Raw genomic sequence first — 17576 nt, forward strand, 5'->3', positions numbered from 1 at the left:
AGCTGATAAAAACATTTTCTCCTTTTCAGACTGACCCAAATGGAGTTAATAAATTGGAATGCATGCATAGGTGTCTTAATTGCCCCACCGATACATGGACACAGGTGGCCCTAACACCGAATGTTATCAAACTTCGCCAAGCAATGGTTAAACACTAAGCCTAGAGAGTGGGAACACTTCTAAGATTAGGGAGGCTGGATGTGGCTACAGGTTGTGAATGAATACACTGTATACTCTTAATACCATTAGTTGACATCCTTGTGCATTTGAAGTTACTTAATAACATTTTGGGATTCCAGTAAAGAACGTGAAATAAGATTTTTTCATATTCCATGAAATAGTTGCAAGCCAAAGTATCTGGAAGGCACCATGTTAGGAAAACTGCTCTACAAATATCTACCTATTGTTTTAGATTCAGAATATAATCTGAATGGCATTGGGAAATACTGTAGTATTCTGTGACACTGTAATACTGTTAAGATTACTTATAAATGACTAGGCAATGGAATAAATTACCAAAACAAATAAATAACAAGCTTTTGTTTACATTATTTAAGTAATTAAAAATATTTGAAACTGCAACATTCTTTTTGCATATAAGTGAAATTGCAATGTATTTTCAAATGATCAACATCAGGTTATAAAAAATCCTTTTTTTAACCATATCCAATGCAATTTTAATTTTTTTTATCCTGTTCATTTCATCCTGGGAGTCAGGCAGCATATAAATTTAATAAATTATGATTATCTTTTTCTTTTGACTAATCAAGAAGGAAATTCAGGTTGTGAGTTTACTTTGCCCTCCAGCATTTTACTTTCCCCCGGAAACTAAAACAAAGGAGATACACTATAAATATTCAATATTCTTTAGATATAACCCTCAAATGTGAAAGCCTTCCATTATTCTTAGAAAAACCTAGCTGTATAGCACAGTAATTAAAAACATATTCATAACCTTTTACTTAGATGACTATTTTATCTCTGCAACAGGAGGTAACTTCATTTTTCTTCATAGAAAAATGTATATCAATATATTTATATAATATATAAATATCATATCAGAGCTAGATGATCTTTTTGTAAGTACCAAAAATGAAGAAATAATTTGCTGTGTTGTCCACTTTGGCTTAAAACTGAAATCAGCCACGTAATACATTTTTATAATATTGTTGAAAGAACCTATTAAAAGAAGCACAAAGGATTATATACAGGTGCACACTTAACATTTAGGCAAATGGTGTATATCTAACTTTTGCACACATCTTCTGACATTTTTTCCTCTTCTTTAGGTCCTTCCTGGATAGTTCTTATTGCAGATAGTGAAGGTTTTATTCCAATAGCTTTTAAAGCAAAGCAGGAGATCATCATAAGGGATGGCAAGGATAATTTCGATGTCTATGGAAGTTACATGTTCAAAACAAATTTTTCATCATAACCACCAAGCATGGTGAGACAGGGAATTATAAAACCATATTTTGGAACATAAAAGAACTGAAACATTAGAAAATGATTAGTAGGACTTTCACATGTATTTTAACTGTAATTCACAAGAGTTCCACAGGAGTGTTTTCCCTGCAGTGATTTACATGACACTAAGGAAACAGGATGGTTCTCCACATTAAGAGGGGAGTACTGGATTTAAAATAAGATCATGATAATTGATAAACTCTGGAGCCAGATCTGATATTCTGTGCACAAAAGCTACCAGATGTATGCTTGTTTAATATTAGTACTCCCATTATGGAATTCTGCAGATGAAAAAAGCATGTATTATTTTTAAAATAACATAATACAACTGTTCAGTCTTGTTCCATTTAGCATGGGAAATACTATAATGAAAGCAACAAATAATTGGACTCTAATTGGCTGTGAGTGGAATACTCACAGGGTATTTGGTGAAAGGCAAACACTGCATTCCAACATAAGAAACTTATCCCATCTGTGAAACATAGTGGTGGCAGTATCATGGTTTGGGCCTGCTTTGCCGCCTCTGGACCAGGACAGCTTGCCATCGATGGAACTATTAATTCTGAATCGTACCAGTTAATTCTACAGGAAAATGTCAGGGTATCTGTCTATGAACTGAAGCTCAAGAGAAAGCAGGTCATGCGGCAAGACAATGACCAGAAACACACAGGTAGTATTTATTTTTATTTATTTTATTTATTTAATTTGTCCCCGCCCATCTTCCCACAATGGGGAGAAGTGGCGTATGACCGAAGAATGATTAAAGCAGAAAAAAGTTAATGTTTTGGAATGGCCAAGTAAAAGTTCTGACCTTAATCCTATAGAAATGTTGTGGAATGACCTGAAGCAGGCAGTTCATAAGAGGAAACCCACCAAAATCCATGAGTTGAAGCTGTTCTGTAAGGAGGAATGGGCTAAATGTGCAGGACTGATCAAGAGTTATTGGAAACATTTAGTTTACCACACACATATATAGCTTTGGATCATTTTTCTCAATACAGTAAATCAATGAACAAGTATCTTTACTTGAGTTCTCTTTATCTAGTTTTAGGACCTGTGTGGAGAACTGATCATGTTTTATGTCATATTTATGCAGAAATATTGAAAATTCAAATGGGTTCACAAACCTTTAAGCACCACTGTAGCAAGCTGAGGGATAAATTGCATAAACTGGCTTTGCCGGGGGTGGGGAGGAGATTAACATAGATCTGACTTCAAATCGTAACTGAGGATAGTTAAATAAATGAGCATTTATAATGCAAAACAGTTGCTTCTGTTGTACTTTATCACAAAAATAAAGTGTTCAATAAATTTTAGAGACTCTGCAATAATTATTTTCCCAGAAAGCATAATTGTAAACATTTCCAAACTCTTCATACACCGATAACCTCTAAATATACTGAAATAAATACACATATTGTCATTAAGGATTCCCTCCTGATTGTTATTTTAGTATACTAGCCTTCTCTACTATTTTTAAAATTTGTCTTTAGGCTATTTATTAAACAGAACAGTACAAGAAAAAAATAAGAAAAAAGAAAAAGAAAAAACGTATTGCTTGTACCTACTAAAGAAAACGAACAAGATAAACAACTGCAACAATTTTAAAAAAGTGAGAGGGAGAAAGCGATTTCGTTTCTAGCTTCCCCCTTTTGTACCACTATCAGTTTGCGGTGCTTATAAACATTTAAACTTTTATTACTTCTGACTTTTTGGCCTTAGTCGCCGGAACACAAAACGATGGGAAGGCGGCATAAGACTCTCGAGCCCCTCTTCAGAAAAAGTAACGCTTGCCTCGTAACGGCCGCGTAGCCCCGAGAGCGAAACCCCGCCCCGCCGATATCTTTCTCACCCAAGGGGGCGGGCCGCCTCCGCTGCCTAACAGCATAAAGGGAAGGGTTGCGGGAGCGCGAGCTTTCTTGAGTGGTGTTTCTGTCGCAAGGGGGCGTTTGTTAGATCACACATAGACCAATAGGGAAGTACAGCGCCGGTGACGCCTCATCCTAGACGGGCAGGGGACGCTTGCGTCTAGGCTTGGATGCCGCCTCCTCTTTGGCCTTTTCGGAAAGCCTCCGCCAGCAGCGTCCCTTGTGGCAGCGCGGGGTATGTTCATGGTTCTGCCCGGCCATTCCTCCTCCCCAGACCGAGAACCGGGGATGCCGGCAATGAACTGAGCACCGAGTGGGCGTGAGAAGAGGCTGATGTCGTTACACCGAGGGGCAACCGGATCGCGTGTTTAGAGAGGTAAATGGATGCGGGGATGGAGCCAAAGGGGTACAAACGGAGGAGGCGTTGGCGCCAAAGCTCGGGGGCGGCCGAGTCGCGCCAGAACCGGGAGGAGACTCCGTAAAAAAGCCGAGGCGCTGCGCGTGAGGAAAATAAAAGGGTTAAGGGTGGGAAATGCCATGAGAAATTGCTCCCTAAAACCCCGAGCCCCGGCTAGTCCGGTCCCTTTTCTTTCTACTTAGCCGGTCTTTCCCAGCGTTGGGTTTCTTACTCTGAACTACAGCTCCCATCTGCCCCAGCCACTAGTTACACCGGCTTCCTACGGTGAAGATGTTACCCAGCAAGCTCTGGGGACCCGAGGTTTCAAGAGGTTGAAGTAGGGAATGACGTGGTGGTAGACCTGCTTAGTTCCCCCTCGCCACCTCCCAGGTCGCGGGCAGGTAGCGCCACTTCCACGTCCTGTATTGCCAGAAACCTTCGTGGGAAAAACAAGGTGGCCGCATCTTGAAAGGTCCAAGCCTGCAAACGATAGACTCTATTCAGCTTGATGTCTTTGCACTTCCCTGGCTTGGCTTGGCTTTCCTCCCCATTACAATTCAGTTATTCTGAGATCTGCTGTGGAACTTATCCCAGTCTTGAAGTGGGAGGCAGGGGTGATGGGAGCAGGAATTTATTCTATTGGAAAATACTTCTGATTAAATTGGAAAGACACTACTTGATGCAAAATAGCCACGTGCACGTCATAGTCACCCAATACATTTATGGACAAGGAGAGAGAACATGTGGCTGTCCAGATGTTGCTAAACTGTAAAAATCTCTCAGCATTACCCAAGATGACTGGGGCTGCTGGGTGTCATACTTCACCATATCTGGGGTTATCAGTTTTCCTGTTCCTGACTGAACAAACTCTTTGGGTTTACTTAAAAATACAAAGTGTGGAAAGACAAGCTATTCCTTGTAATTAACTAGAATAGGAATAGTTAATTTGTGGGTCACATATGCCCTTCCAGGATCCCCCTTGTGCTCCCAGTATCCAGAAAATGTGCTGTTGAAATTCAGTAGCAAAATAGATTTCTGCAGCAGGATTATGGCCCATTGACTTTGCTTTGGGGTGATTTCAGGGTGGCAATGGGAATGGATTCCCTTTGCTAGGCCTCTTGTTCCCACATCACCCCTATAATCTCACAAAAGTAAAAAATAGGCTGATCATTTTCAGCCATGCCCTTTCCAGTGATATCACAATGTCATAGCATAGAGCCCCAGCAGACTGGGAGTCTGAATTCAGATACCTGACCCCTCAATGTTGCCTGTTCCTGAACTAGAGCGTGGTCTTTTCCAAATTCATGGGAAGGATCAATCTTATTTTATATGTGATGGAGAACTACTGATCTGCTTTTTTTTTCCTGTGCTAAAATGTGGCTGTCAAATTTTAATTCACTTTAAAAAGTTATTTACTTAAAACATTGAGAACCTAAGCCAGGCTGAGTATCAATGAATCAGTTAAAATAACCAACAATAGAATAATGAATCACCAGACAATGTATTGTCGAAGGCTTTCACGGCTGGCATACGATGGCTGGTGTGAGTCTTCCGGGCTGTGTGGCCGTGTTCTTGAAGTTTTGTTTCCTAACGTTTCGCCAGCACCTGTGACTGGCATCTTCAGAGTGCAGGAGCACAGACAGGAGCAGTTCTCTCTGTGCCCCAGGAGAACTGCTCCTGTCTGTGCTCCTGCACTCTGAAGATGCCGGTCACAGGTGCTGGCGAAATGTTAGGAAACAAAACTTCAAGAACACGGCCACACAGCCCGGAAGACCCACACCAGCCAATCACCAGACAATTATGTAATTTTCATAGTTTGCCTTTTTAAAAATTAATTTCTAAATAAGAACCAAATATCATAGTTAATAAGGGCATATTTCTTTTATTCACAGAAAATTATATTTAAACGTATTATATAACACTACATTTTATACTGTATTTATATTGTATTGATCATTGTATGAACACTATATATGCTTGGAAATATTCCACCTCCTTAGCAGAGCCTTTTAGTCACTGTTGTTAATTCCCAATCTGATGTTAACTTTACTTACTCAGAATGAGGATTTCAATGAACAGTACTTCAAATAACAGCTCTGTTGAATTAAGCCCAAATTCCACCTAGTTCAGATTTTAGGTTTCAGGAACCTGGACAGAAAATCATGTCTTGGAATTTCACAGCAAGCATAATGCTTGTATCTGTTGTGCATGATTCACTTGTTTGACAAAGTCACCAGTAATGATGAAATCAAAATATTTGTTTTCTTTACAGATGTATTCCATGAAAACTTAAAAATGGAGCTGGGGAAAGGAAAGCTGTTGAGAACTGGCCTTAATGCCTTATACCAGGCCATCCATCCTGTGCATGGAATTGCCTGGACAGATGGAAAGCAAGTGATACTGACTTCTTTATACCAGCATAATGGAGAACCTAACTTTGGCAACTCAAATGTTGTGGGTCAATTTGAACATGTTCATGGACTTTACTGGGGTCCGTTTTGTGCTCCAGATGCTCCTGCACTCCTTGCTATTCAGCATAAAAGACACATTACAATGTGGCAACTCTGTTACAGTGTTTCAGAACAAAACAAACTGATGGTTTATCAAATCAGTGAAATCAGTGAGCTGTTTCCTATACTTCCTCAGGGTTGTGTGTGGCATCCCCAGAAAGAAATCTTGGCTGTACTCACTACACGAGAAACTTCTGTGCTCCATTCGGTGCGGCTCAATAACTCCAGAATAAAAGCAGATATCAAAGGTACCGGTATCATTCATTGTGCTTGTTGGACTGAGGAAGGCAGTCGTTTGGTGATTGGGATAGGTAGTGCACTCCATTCCTATATGTGGGATGATGATCAGAAAACTTTAAATGCTTGCTCCTTTTGTCCAATATTTGATGTGGGGGGCTACGTTTGTGCAATGGAACCAACTGTGAGTGCACAAGTGGCAGTTGCTACTGAACTGCCACTAGATAAGATCTGCAGCTTAAATGCTGGTATTTCATTTGAACTCCCAACTGAGCTTATTGGAAATTCTATTCCCTCCCAAAGTAGTCCATTGGGATATGATAGTGACCTCTCTGTGGATGGTGGAAAAAAATTAACAGACCAGGACAAGTCCACTGGAACTTTTGCATCATCGCCAGTGGATTTGACTCATCTTCCTTCAAGCAAACAGCAATCTGAAAACAGTCCTCTCACTAATCTAAGACCCAAGGATTACCTAACTGGAAGTGGTCAAGATGCATCACACTTGATTTTGGTGACTTTTGAAAGAAAAGTGACAACTAGCAAAAAAGTCAGCATCCCAGGTATCCTAGTCCCAGATATCATGGCTTTTGACTCTAAAACACAGACTGTGGCAGTTGCCTCCAATACTTGTAACATAATTTTAATTTACTCCTTAATTTCATCACACCTGCCTAACATTCAACAAATTCAGCTGGAGAAAAGTGAGAGGCCAAAGGGATTGTGTTTCCTGACAGAGAAACTGTTGCTGATACTGGTTGGAAAACAGAAATTAACGGACCCTGCTTTTCTTCCATCTTCACGCTCAGATAAGTACATTCTCCGCTTGACAGTAAAAAAGATTGCCTGTAGAGAAGGCCCCTCTGCACTTTCAGGTCCTACTCAGGTTTGTTTTAGGAACATACCAGTGAAAAGAGAAAGCATTGAAAGCCATTCTTCTGATACTCACTCCCTGAGTGAAGGTTTGCTGCTCCCAGGTTGCACGATCATGCCGTCTCCTGGGAAGAAAAAACTGATAGAAGAAATTAAAAACACTGCTAATGAGCAATGCCTGTCAACAAGCATTGTGGAGTCTGCTGAGAAAAAGATGTCCAAGGATTTTCCCCAAGCTTTGAAAACTTTGGATGTTGAGCCCACAGCTCATTCTTTTGCTCTTCGAGGGCTTGAAAATGCTTCAGGATTGCTAAATACTCCAATATCACCAAACACACCAGGAGATAGTTCTCATGAAACTTCTAAGTTATGCAGCAAACAAATGCAGAGTTCTCATGAAATAAAAAGGTACTTACTGCAAAGTGAAAAAGAAACTAATAGCATCTCTAAAAATCTAGAAAAACTATGCCACAGCTTTGCAGAACTTCAGCATCAACTTTTTGAAATAACTGAACTTCTGAGATCTGGAAAAAAAATTGTTCCACAGTATCCACCATCTTGTGAGCCTTCTTTTGTTAACGTAATTTGCCAGGTAACTTTCAAACAAAAAGAGTATGATATCACAATTTTAACATAACCAGCTGTATTTAAAGAAACTAGTAATATTGATTCCTTCCTTGTGAGCTTTTCTGCAAAATTTCTGAAGAGCAGCAACCCATTTGCCAAAATCCAGTTATGTAAAGCTACTCTTAAAGATCTAGAGAGAGAAGGGAGATTTGGATTCCTTTGGAGGCATCAGTGTGATTGGGACCTTTTGGGACTCTTTAGATGAGCAAGTAATAGAATTGGCAATGCAATGAAGTCTAAAATGTAATCTTCAAGAGGTTGGAAATATTGAGAGTCAGTAGATTTGGTTACAGGGCACACTTAAGACAAGAAAAACTCCAGTTCAAATCTCCATTCAGTCTCAAGGCTTGCTGGATGATCCTAAGCCAGCTGTTTCCTCTTAGCCTAATTTTCCTTCCATGGGATTTGTGAACATAACTCTTAGAGTGGGCTGGAGGAAAGACCATGAATAAATGTGTGTGTATGAAACTTTGTTAATAAGCACTGTCTTGCGCACATAAAAATTACATGCATCTCTTTTATAGATAGCAGTGGCTATCAGACATGAGTGACAGTGCTATTTACAGAGACAGATAAAAGAAGCATTGATCTGGATTCACTTATCCCACCTTATGCTATAGCCAGTGAGCTGAATATGCTGAAAGAACTACAATATTCAAGGTGGAAATTGTGCAAGTTCAGCCTTAGTAGTGTCTCTGTGTATGCAGCCCTTACTAGTGGATGTAAATTATGCACATGGCACTGCTAAACAAAAGAAAACTATGTAACAAGATGGTATCAGCACTGTGAAACCTGGGTGCACGCGTACAGGATAAGCTGTTAGGAATTGCTACTCCTAAAACTCTTATTCTTAAATTAACAGAAGGAGTCTTCAGGATCTGTTACTTCTGAAAAGCGTGCTGTTATCCTCTGTGATGGAAAACTCCGTCTGAGCATAATTCAGCAGATTTTCGATGTGTGTGTAGTTGAAATGCAGCATAGTAAGTATGAAAAGTAATTTTAGGAACATTATAAGAAGGCATGTGCCAGTGAAAAACTATTTGTTCCTTTTATTTATATAAATATTTGCATTTTTTTTACAGTGAACATTTTCATTGCCTGTATTCATATGTAGTTTAGTTCTCTTCAGGCATCACAAGTTCTCTTCAAATCACAACTATAAAGAAATGGCTGCATTCCTAATATCTCTTTATTACTGAAAGTTTAAAAGAGAAATGTAACCATGTTTGATTATAACTTTATCTTTTTTAAATAAAATTTTAATTAAAAGTTTTACAAAACACGTAAAAACTAACACAAACTAATAAAGAGTAGAAACAGTAAAAAAAAGGAAAGGAGAGAGAAAAAGCAAAAGTGCAGAAAAAAAGAAAAAATACGAAGAAGCTTCTGATTTCTTTTGCAGCAAATATAAGTACAATTGCAAAATTATCTCTTTATTATTACAAAAAAGTTCACTGTTTTCTATTATCCTTTTTTTCTAATCATCAAAGCCACAAATCATAAGTGCATTTTTTTGTTTCATGCAAAAAGTCTGTAAGAGGTTTCCAGTCAACCATAAATGTAGATACTGGTTTTTTCTCTGATCAAAGAGGTTAATTTAGCCATCTCTGCAAGTTCCATCATCTTCACCAACCAATCCTCTGTTGTAGGTAGTGCCAAACCTTTTGAGCATATAATAGTCTTGCTGCAGCTGTCATATATAAAGTTCCATGACTTTTTTCTAATTGCTTGTCCATTAGTTCCAAAGGAAAAGTCTCTGGTTTCAGTTATACTTTAACCTTTAAAATCTTGTATCCAAATTTTTTTTGCTTTTTTACATGTCCACCAAACATGATAAAATGTCCCTTCATGTTGTTCACATTTCCAGCAAAGATTCAAAGTACCTTTATACATTCCAGACAATTTATCTGGTGACAGATACCAATGATACATCATTTTATAAACATTCTCTTTAAGGCTAGAACATAATGTAAATTTCAGTCCTTTCAACCACATATTTTCCTGTTGGTCCGTTTGTATATTATAGCCAAATTTTTTAATCCATTTTATCATACATTCTTTCACTTGTTCCTCTTCTGTCTCATATTTCAGCAAAAGTTTATACATTTTCGCAATAACATGTTCATCATTAGTACATAATTCTGTTTCAAACTCAGTCTTACTTTGTTCAAAGCCATAACATCTTTTATCCATTTTAAACCTTTGTTAATTGTACATAAGAAAACCATTGACAAGAATATCCTTCTGTTATCAATTCTTCTCTTGATTTCATTTTACAATCCCCTTGAGAAAATTCTAGTACATCTTGGTAGGTTAACTATTTATGTTATCATTTCTCATCTATAAAATGCTTCTTGCACTGACAGCTGTAAAGGTGTTTTCAGGTAAAACCTGAGTTTATATTTACTCCATACTCTAAGAATAGCCCTTGTGTTTGACTATAACTGAATGGAGATACAGTTTCACATTACGTCATTCCCTAGAAATGTGGGGAGGGTCAAAGTAGAAGGGGTAGGGCTGGAGCACATAACCCTTCTCTGTTAGGAATGATAATATCTTCTTATACTTCAGGTCATAGGAAGTAGTAGTTCCACTCTGTGCTGGTGAGCTGCATCTGAGTTCTGTAACCATCCATGCACCCCACATTTTAAGGACATTGACAAAATTAGCATATCTAGAGGAGGCCAGCCAGAATGGTGAGGAGTCTGGAAATAAAACAGAATAGCTTCATATACAGAATAGTCAAAAGAGCTGGGAATATTTAACCTGGGGGAAAAAAACAGTGACCTTCAAATGTGATTGGGTGCCACAGACAAGATGGAACAAACTCATCTTTGGTTCTTCCAGAGGGAAAGACTGGAACCAATGAGTGGAGATAGTGGGAAAATAATTTCAACTATAATTAGGAGAAACTTTAACAGAGCTGGACGCATTACTTATCATGGCTGTGGGAAGAAGTGTTTGTGCCCTGCTGAAGGTTTTGCTTGGTATTATGGTGAAATATACTTGACATGCTTTCTTCATAATCCTACTAGTGAAACACTTGATCTGCTATTCAAAGTAAAGACTATTTCCTGTGATTGAGCAGTTTTAATTGGCTTCCTGTTTGAAAACTTATGAACAAGCTAGCTTCCTAGATCCTTTTTTGTTGTTGAGCTTCAATACTATGCCTACACATTTCTGCTGTTTCTCCAAACTTTATGATTGTAACGATAAAAGTCTCTTTTCAGTTGAGTTCTGCTGGTGACTTTATGCACCCATCCAGGTAATTTTTTGGCAACAGGACAGAAGTATTTTGCCACTGCCTCCTTCCGCAATGTTTCTTCAACTTCTCAGTCTAACTTATAGCTCAGGGACTTCTTGATGGTTCCTATCTAAGAACTACCCACATCTAAACCTATTTAGTTTTTTGAGATTAGCCAAGTGTGCTTAGATGCTATCACCTAGCTGGGCAGATCTTTTATTTAGTGATTTCAGTTGTTGCCACAAACTTTTACTACTTCTTCAAACTTAGTGATTGAGACCTGTATTCTTTTCACATCTCTTGAACTATCACTATCTGCCATCTTTTGCAAATCAACAACACATAGATCTATACGCCCAAGTAAAGGAAATAAACTGGATTTAATTCAGCAACAGCTAACCAGTCTTCCTCAGTAATTTGATGCTTTGTTAATTACAAACTCATTTAAGAACTAGCAAATGATCTTTGGAATAATGTAAAGTATTCTACCAGTCAGTTCAAATAAATAATTATATTACTATCTATTAACAGTTATAATTTGAACCATAATCTGGGCTCATCTTTGCAATCTTTAGTCTGATTTAACAGCTTAAACATTATGTTACATACACAGGCTCGTTTGCTTGTGCCTATAGAGATATTTTGAAAATCTTTCTTAGTGTTGGCCTTATTTGACGAGTTCAAATAAGACATTAAGCAGAAAGATTAAAGGTTCACATGACTGCAATCTTCTCATCGTGTCATTTGCAACACAGCTTTACATAACCAGTAAAAGAAACCCCTCATAGGAACTGGAGCTCTGGCAGTTACTAAAATCATTTCTAAAATATGAAACTAGAGCAGTGCATAAAATAAAAGTACAGCCTGACTGCTCTCTACTCTTCAAATCCAGTAATACTTTTGCAGGTTAGAAGTATTGCATGGGGATGGCTAGCCCCATAGAGGCCTTCTGCCTTCAGCCTCAGATTTTTCATCCTCTTGGTCTCTCCTTTTTCTTTTTAGTAATGTTTTTAATTAAGGTTTTATGTATTTATATATTTTATGTTTTTAAAGTTTGTTGTGAATCGCCCAGAGTTCCCCCATTGGGGGGAGATGGACGGTTGAATAAAATAAAATAAAATAAAATAAAATAAATAAATAAATAAATAAAGTATATATTTTCAAAATGCTAACAGAACTGCTCTATGAACTGTCAGCAGAACAGGATATTTAGACCTGCCAGATTTTATTCCTGGAGAAAATGTAAACTGGAAGAATGAAATCCTTCTCAAAGGAGCATTTTTAGGAAAAGCTATTTTTTGCCCTCGCTGAAATCATGTACAATAATGCCCCCATATCTGCAAGCCTTTCCCCTTAACTATTTTGTTTTGTCAGGGTGGATATGCCATGTATATTCCCCCTTTGCTCCAAGGACTCCTCCCAATAGTATCTTCACACTGGAGAAGTAACGTGGGAAAACTTGGTGGTAATATGTTGACAGAGCCTATGACTGAGTCTCCACATGCCTCTTTTCTCCTTGGAATGGAAGAGTGGGGAAATGGTAGCTTTTATCTGCTGCAGGGAACTCAAGGTGTTGCTGTGACATCTGTTAGTGAGTGGCAGTACTCATCTTACTAGAATTATTTGCAGGATTAGCAGTCAGCAGCCTAGGCTAAGGGTACAAATGCTGTGCCAAAGAAATAGGGAAGCAAAATCTCAAAAGTGAATGGGGGCATTCAGAGGAGAGCATCAATCCAGCCAATGCTAAATAGAAGCAGAGCAGAATGATAGCCTAGGCCTTAATAATGCAAGGAGGGACCAAACGCCATTATGCCTAGAACTTATTCATCCAGTCTGCTGCCTTTCTATACTGACACTAATTGTCTCTCCCTTTCTACTTAGGAATGTATGTTGGTACAGTGACAGACTGTGCTTGAAAGAGATAAAGAGAATAGACCCCTGGGCAAATGAGTTTGATGGAGGGATGTAAGGAGAGGAGGAGGAAAAGGGTGAAAAGCAAAAGCAAGATAGGACAGAAGTATACTCTGTAATGTCATCAGTGTGTCCACAAACAGGCTGGGTTCCCTCATTACTAGGGTTTACAAAATCAGCTTGCTAGGTTCAAACAGCCCAATAAATTACAAACCATGATTGTGGCTTAATGCTGTTTCTTTAGGCATAGCTTGTACATCATGGCTTATAATTTATTGGGCTTAGCACAACTCCTGTTCCTATTCCTATCTAATCGCATATTTTAGCATTTGATGGACATCTGATTAGCAAACAGGAATGTTCATGAACATTTGGGGCATAATTTTAAACAGAAGGAGAATCTATGGGTTAGCCATGGCACAAAGTCAAGGTTCTGTTCTTATCTGCTTCACCAGGATTGTTCAACAGCGACTTCTTCAGTTGTTGCGTGCTCTTTTGCTTATGCTGTTTCCCTCCTTGGGACTGAATTTAGACCTTTATGTCTGCCTGCTTGCCAACTTATACACAGCCCCATTAATTTAAAGAGTACAGTTTAAGCACTGTAATAGGACCTCTTGGTTTTTGTGAGATAGATAGGATGTGCAGGAATTTAACTTGACTTGATTATTTCCAGCCAGAAAAAAAATCCTGAATAGATACAAACTAATTTAAAAATAGCCTGTTATTGAACATTTTTTCAAGATGTATTGTTAACAGTTTTCTCTGTCAGCAAAAATTAATCTAAAGATCATTAGAGAAACCAGTCTTGTGTCCAGTATATGTTCTACTATACATACAGTAGCTGCTTGGTCTGACATTAAACTGGCCTTTGTATAGAGATAATCAAGGAAGTCCATTAATTGTTTTGGTATTTTGCAAATGCAACCCCCAGTCACTATTTCTCTTTGAAGTTCCTTAAAACATTGTTTGTATCTCTTGTCTTTCACAGATTTGTCCTGGATTGTTCTTACGGCAGATAGTGACGGTTTTATTCCCGTAACATTTGAATCCCAGCAGGAGATCATTATAAGGGATGCGAATGCCAGATCTAGCGACAGCAGTGGCGCTTCTTCCAAAGGACTAGGTGCTGTCAGTTCCACAGTGGGATACAGGAAGCTTTCCTCCCAAAGTCTGGATTTCACAGCCAGCTCCATGGAAGTCCTGAGAGAACAGTCTTCTCAGTGTCTAGTACAGAGCAGCCTTTCTTCAGGTCAAACCAGCAGCTCTTCCTAATCATGACTGTTTGCGAGTTCTCAACACAGAAGTGAAATCTTTCATGATGCATAATTAAAGTTGGGACCACTATATATTGTGCTTTCATAAGGGGGTGATATTTTGCTGAACCATCACACTTGCCTTTGATTCCTTTTCACTGTTACTCCATGGCTTACTTGCCATTTCGGCTAATAATTTAAATTATTCTTGCCTGGTAGAGCTGGTAGACCAAGTGTGCAAGGCTTCTCAGTCTCTACAAGCCTATTTGCTAGGTGGGCTGAACATATTTTCATTTTTAGATTCTATCAGCAATTACTGTGCTGAACACAAAGTTAAATGTTTGCCAAAGCCTAAAAGGGCTTTTGCTTGAGGAAAGAGGACTTAGCATTTTCTCAGACGTATCAGTGGCATGAACATACTGAAAAAAAATGTGTGGATTTCTAGTGATTCTAGAAGTAGAAAACAAAACTGAGTCACATTTGTGGAGTCCTTGGTGCTCTCTGAGCTTGGTAGTTTGATTGCAGACGTTTCATTACCCAACTAGGTAACATCATCGTGCTGTCACATTTATTACAGTGAGTCATATTTATTACTGTATTATAAAACAAAGTCTTATACCTGTAGTTTCTGCTTCATTGCATTACTTTTAACTTCATTATTTTACCAGTGCCTGTTAAGAATATACTTGAAAGTTATTAGAACATTTACAAAACTACTTACTAATGAGTACCAAAGTCCTTCAGATGTAACAGTACCTGAAACTAAGGTTGACTCATTTTTACTTAGTTTTCCTTCAGAGTGTCCAAGAAACATTTGCAATATGCATGTAAGTTAAATAACTCTGATTTACAAAATAATAAAAATGCTTTCGTTCATAATAGTTGAAAGCTGTCAACTAGCAAGTGTAAAATATTGCTCTAGCCACTGAATTATAGCGGATGAGGGGCTGAACTGGTTTTGAAAATAAGTCTCACAAACACAATCTTACATTGATGTTCTCTAGGCATGCCGGAACAAGGTTATTGTGTTGTTTAGACTTCGTGAAGGAAAGGAAGAAAAGGGACACTTATTTTTTTCATCTTGTTCAACCCCTTTCAAAGGGGCTGTCTCCCCCTAAACTTTGTGTTTTACAGCTTTGAAGCAGAAGGGGGCAGTCATTCCTATGGAGAGTATTTCTTTCCCATTGTGAAACAGCCTTTGGTGATGAGGGTGATATGGATTTAACTTTGGGCCATACATAATCTGAACCCTAATTTCCATCATTCCGTCACTGAGATTACTTAATAAAAACTGTTTGGAATATAAATGGACTATTCTTTCTTGAATGTCCCTTTTTTTCTTTAACCATCACCCTTATTTGATGTAAAATGGATAATAGTAGCTATTGCCATGTTACATTCCCTTTTTCTGTCCTTTAAGCCTCCACACTCAAAGTCCCTTCCTTAATATTCCTGCCTATTGTAGGATTTCATGAATACCTTCAGTGTATAATTAGATGACTATTTGTTTTCTGTCTCAGTTAAAATATGTGAAAAACAGAGTAACTTTCAAATCATTAGACCTAATGTGCAGTGAGTATTTGCTAATTATTTCTAGCTGGATCTTTAAAGCTTCCATTTCACTTAAAGAAAAGTGCAGAAAACAATACAGATAAAGAAAAAAGAAAAAATAATTAAAGAAGCAACGTCTGCCCTTCTTTACAGCAGTTACAAACTCATTATCCCTCCTCCCTCCTTAACATTACAATAATCCCTTCAGTCCCTTATTCAATTGTTTTTCAATCATCAAATCCAGAAATCATCATTTCACTTTTTTCCATTTTCATCAAAAAGTCCATAAGTTTTCAGTCTTTTATAAAAATACTGAATACAGGTCAGTTTTGCCATCTCTGCTAACCCTAAGGCAATTTCAAAATTAAAACAAGCAGCTTTCGAATTGCAATACTAGGCAAACAAACTATGTTAAATTCATGAATTGCATCATGCTACTTTTTACATGTAAACAATATGGATCATGCAACATACTAGGCCATAATGTAGCTTACTGGTTTTGGCTATGAATCCAGCCAAATGTGATTTGTTAACCATAGTTTATGTCTTAGGGTAATTAAACTGTACCTTAGTACTATGTGTGAATGAAGTCAGTGGCTCAGCTGTTTGAAGAAACAATTCCTGTAACTCTAAACTCTCTCAGCCCAACTCACCTCCCAGGATTATTGTTGTGGGGAAAATAGGAGGAGGAAGGAGTATTAGGTATGTTGGCTGCCTTGAGTTATTTATAAAAATAATAAAGACGGGATAAAAAATATAGATAAATAAAATTTTGTTTCTGAACCAACTAGCTAGGCATAGCAGCAGAATGAAACATAGCAATTTATTCTAGCCGTCGTTATTACTATTTACTTATTTTAAAATGTCGTGGAAAACATCAGAAGATTGATATGAGTAAAGGTGAACTTTAAAGTAGCTGGTCTGACACTGTGTCAAGATAAGTACTGGGTTTACAATGAGCAAAATACTAATGCAGTTTGTTTGGCTTTGGTTTAGCAGAATGTACAAACCCAGCCCCATTAAGCCCTGACTTCATGTTATATTTATGCACATCTTTTAAAAGTAAGAACCAGCATTTTGAATTTTCACACTACTTTGTGCAATAGCGAAATGTATCAGCGGTGCTGAGGGGAAAAGTTTGATCAGGGTGGGTAAGGTAAATGAAAGATAACTCAGTGACTGTTCTTGAGCTGCAATGCTGGTTATATTCCAAGTGGCCGGTTTCCCAAGTCTCAGCAGAACTGGCTGTCATCAAGGGAAAACAGAGGACTTGAAGTTTCCCCATAAAATCCTTTGCAATGAAGTTGTAAGTTTTAAGTAAATTAAAGTTATTATTAGAATGTCATCTTTGAGGCTGCTTAAACTGTTGTATTACCTAGACTCAAGTATTTTGTACACCTGTATCCCCATCAAAATTTATGAAAAACATTCAGCTTTTCCCCATAGATATACATACATATTTCACTATTCCATACATGCAGAATTCATTTTACAAACCTTTGAGGTTAAATATTAATATGAGAAACAGATTAATATTTACAAAGACAACGGAAATGAGAAAAAGTGGCTTTTATATTGATCTCAAATGCAATTTCTCAAGACTCCAAAAGGGGCAAGTTGGTTCTCCTGACTGTTGAA

At 37.9% G+C, this 17576-nt stretch overlaps 1 protein-coding gene across 1 annotated transcript; it reads left to right on the forward strand.

The window, feature by feature from the left end:
- The first annotated feature begins 3541 nt into the window (after positions 1 to 3541).
- WDCP (WD repeat and coiled coil containing) lies at positions 3542 to 17480 on the forward strand. Its single transcript, XM_007444070.4, has 4 exons — positions 3542 to 3711; positions 6005 to 7944; positions 8842 to 8959; positions 14123 to 17480. The coding sequence occupies exons 2-4, from the start codon at positions 6028 to 6030 to the stop codon at positions 14404 to 14406; spliced, it is 2319 nt and encodes a 772-aa protein (XP_007444132.1). The 5' UTR covers positions 3542 to 3711; positions 6005 to 6027; the 3' UTR covers positions 14407 to 17480.
- The last annotated feature ends 96 nt before the right edge of the window (positions 17481 to 17576 follow it).

The sequence above is a fragment of the Python bivittatus genome, unplaced genomic scaffold (assembly GCF_059951505.1).
Source record: "Python bivittatus isolate LINGU-HERP-01145 unplaced genomic scaffold, Pbiv_v1 ctg000020_np1212, whole genome shotgun sequence".
NCBI lineage: Eukaryota > Metazoa > Chordata > Lepidosauria > Squamata > Pythonidae > Python > Python bivittatus.

Excerpts from the sequence above, each read along its gene's own strand:
- WDCP (XM_007444070.4), top strand. The coding sequence starts at position 6,028 with ATGGAGCTGGGGAAAGGAAAGCTGTTGAGAACTGGCCTTAATGCCTTA. Across the intron at positions 7,945-8,841 it reads TTGTTAACGTAATTTGCCAG|AAGGAGTCTTCAGGATCTGT; the intron begins GTAACTTTCAAA and ends TTAAATTAACAG. Across the intron at positions 8,960-14,122 it reads TGTAGTTGAAATGCAGCATA|ATTTGTCCTGGATTGTTCTT; the intron begins GTAAGTATGAAA and ends TGTCTTTCACAG.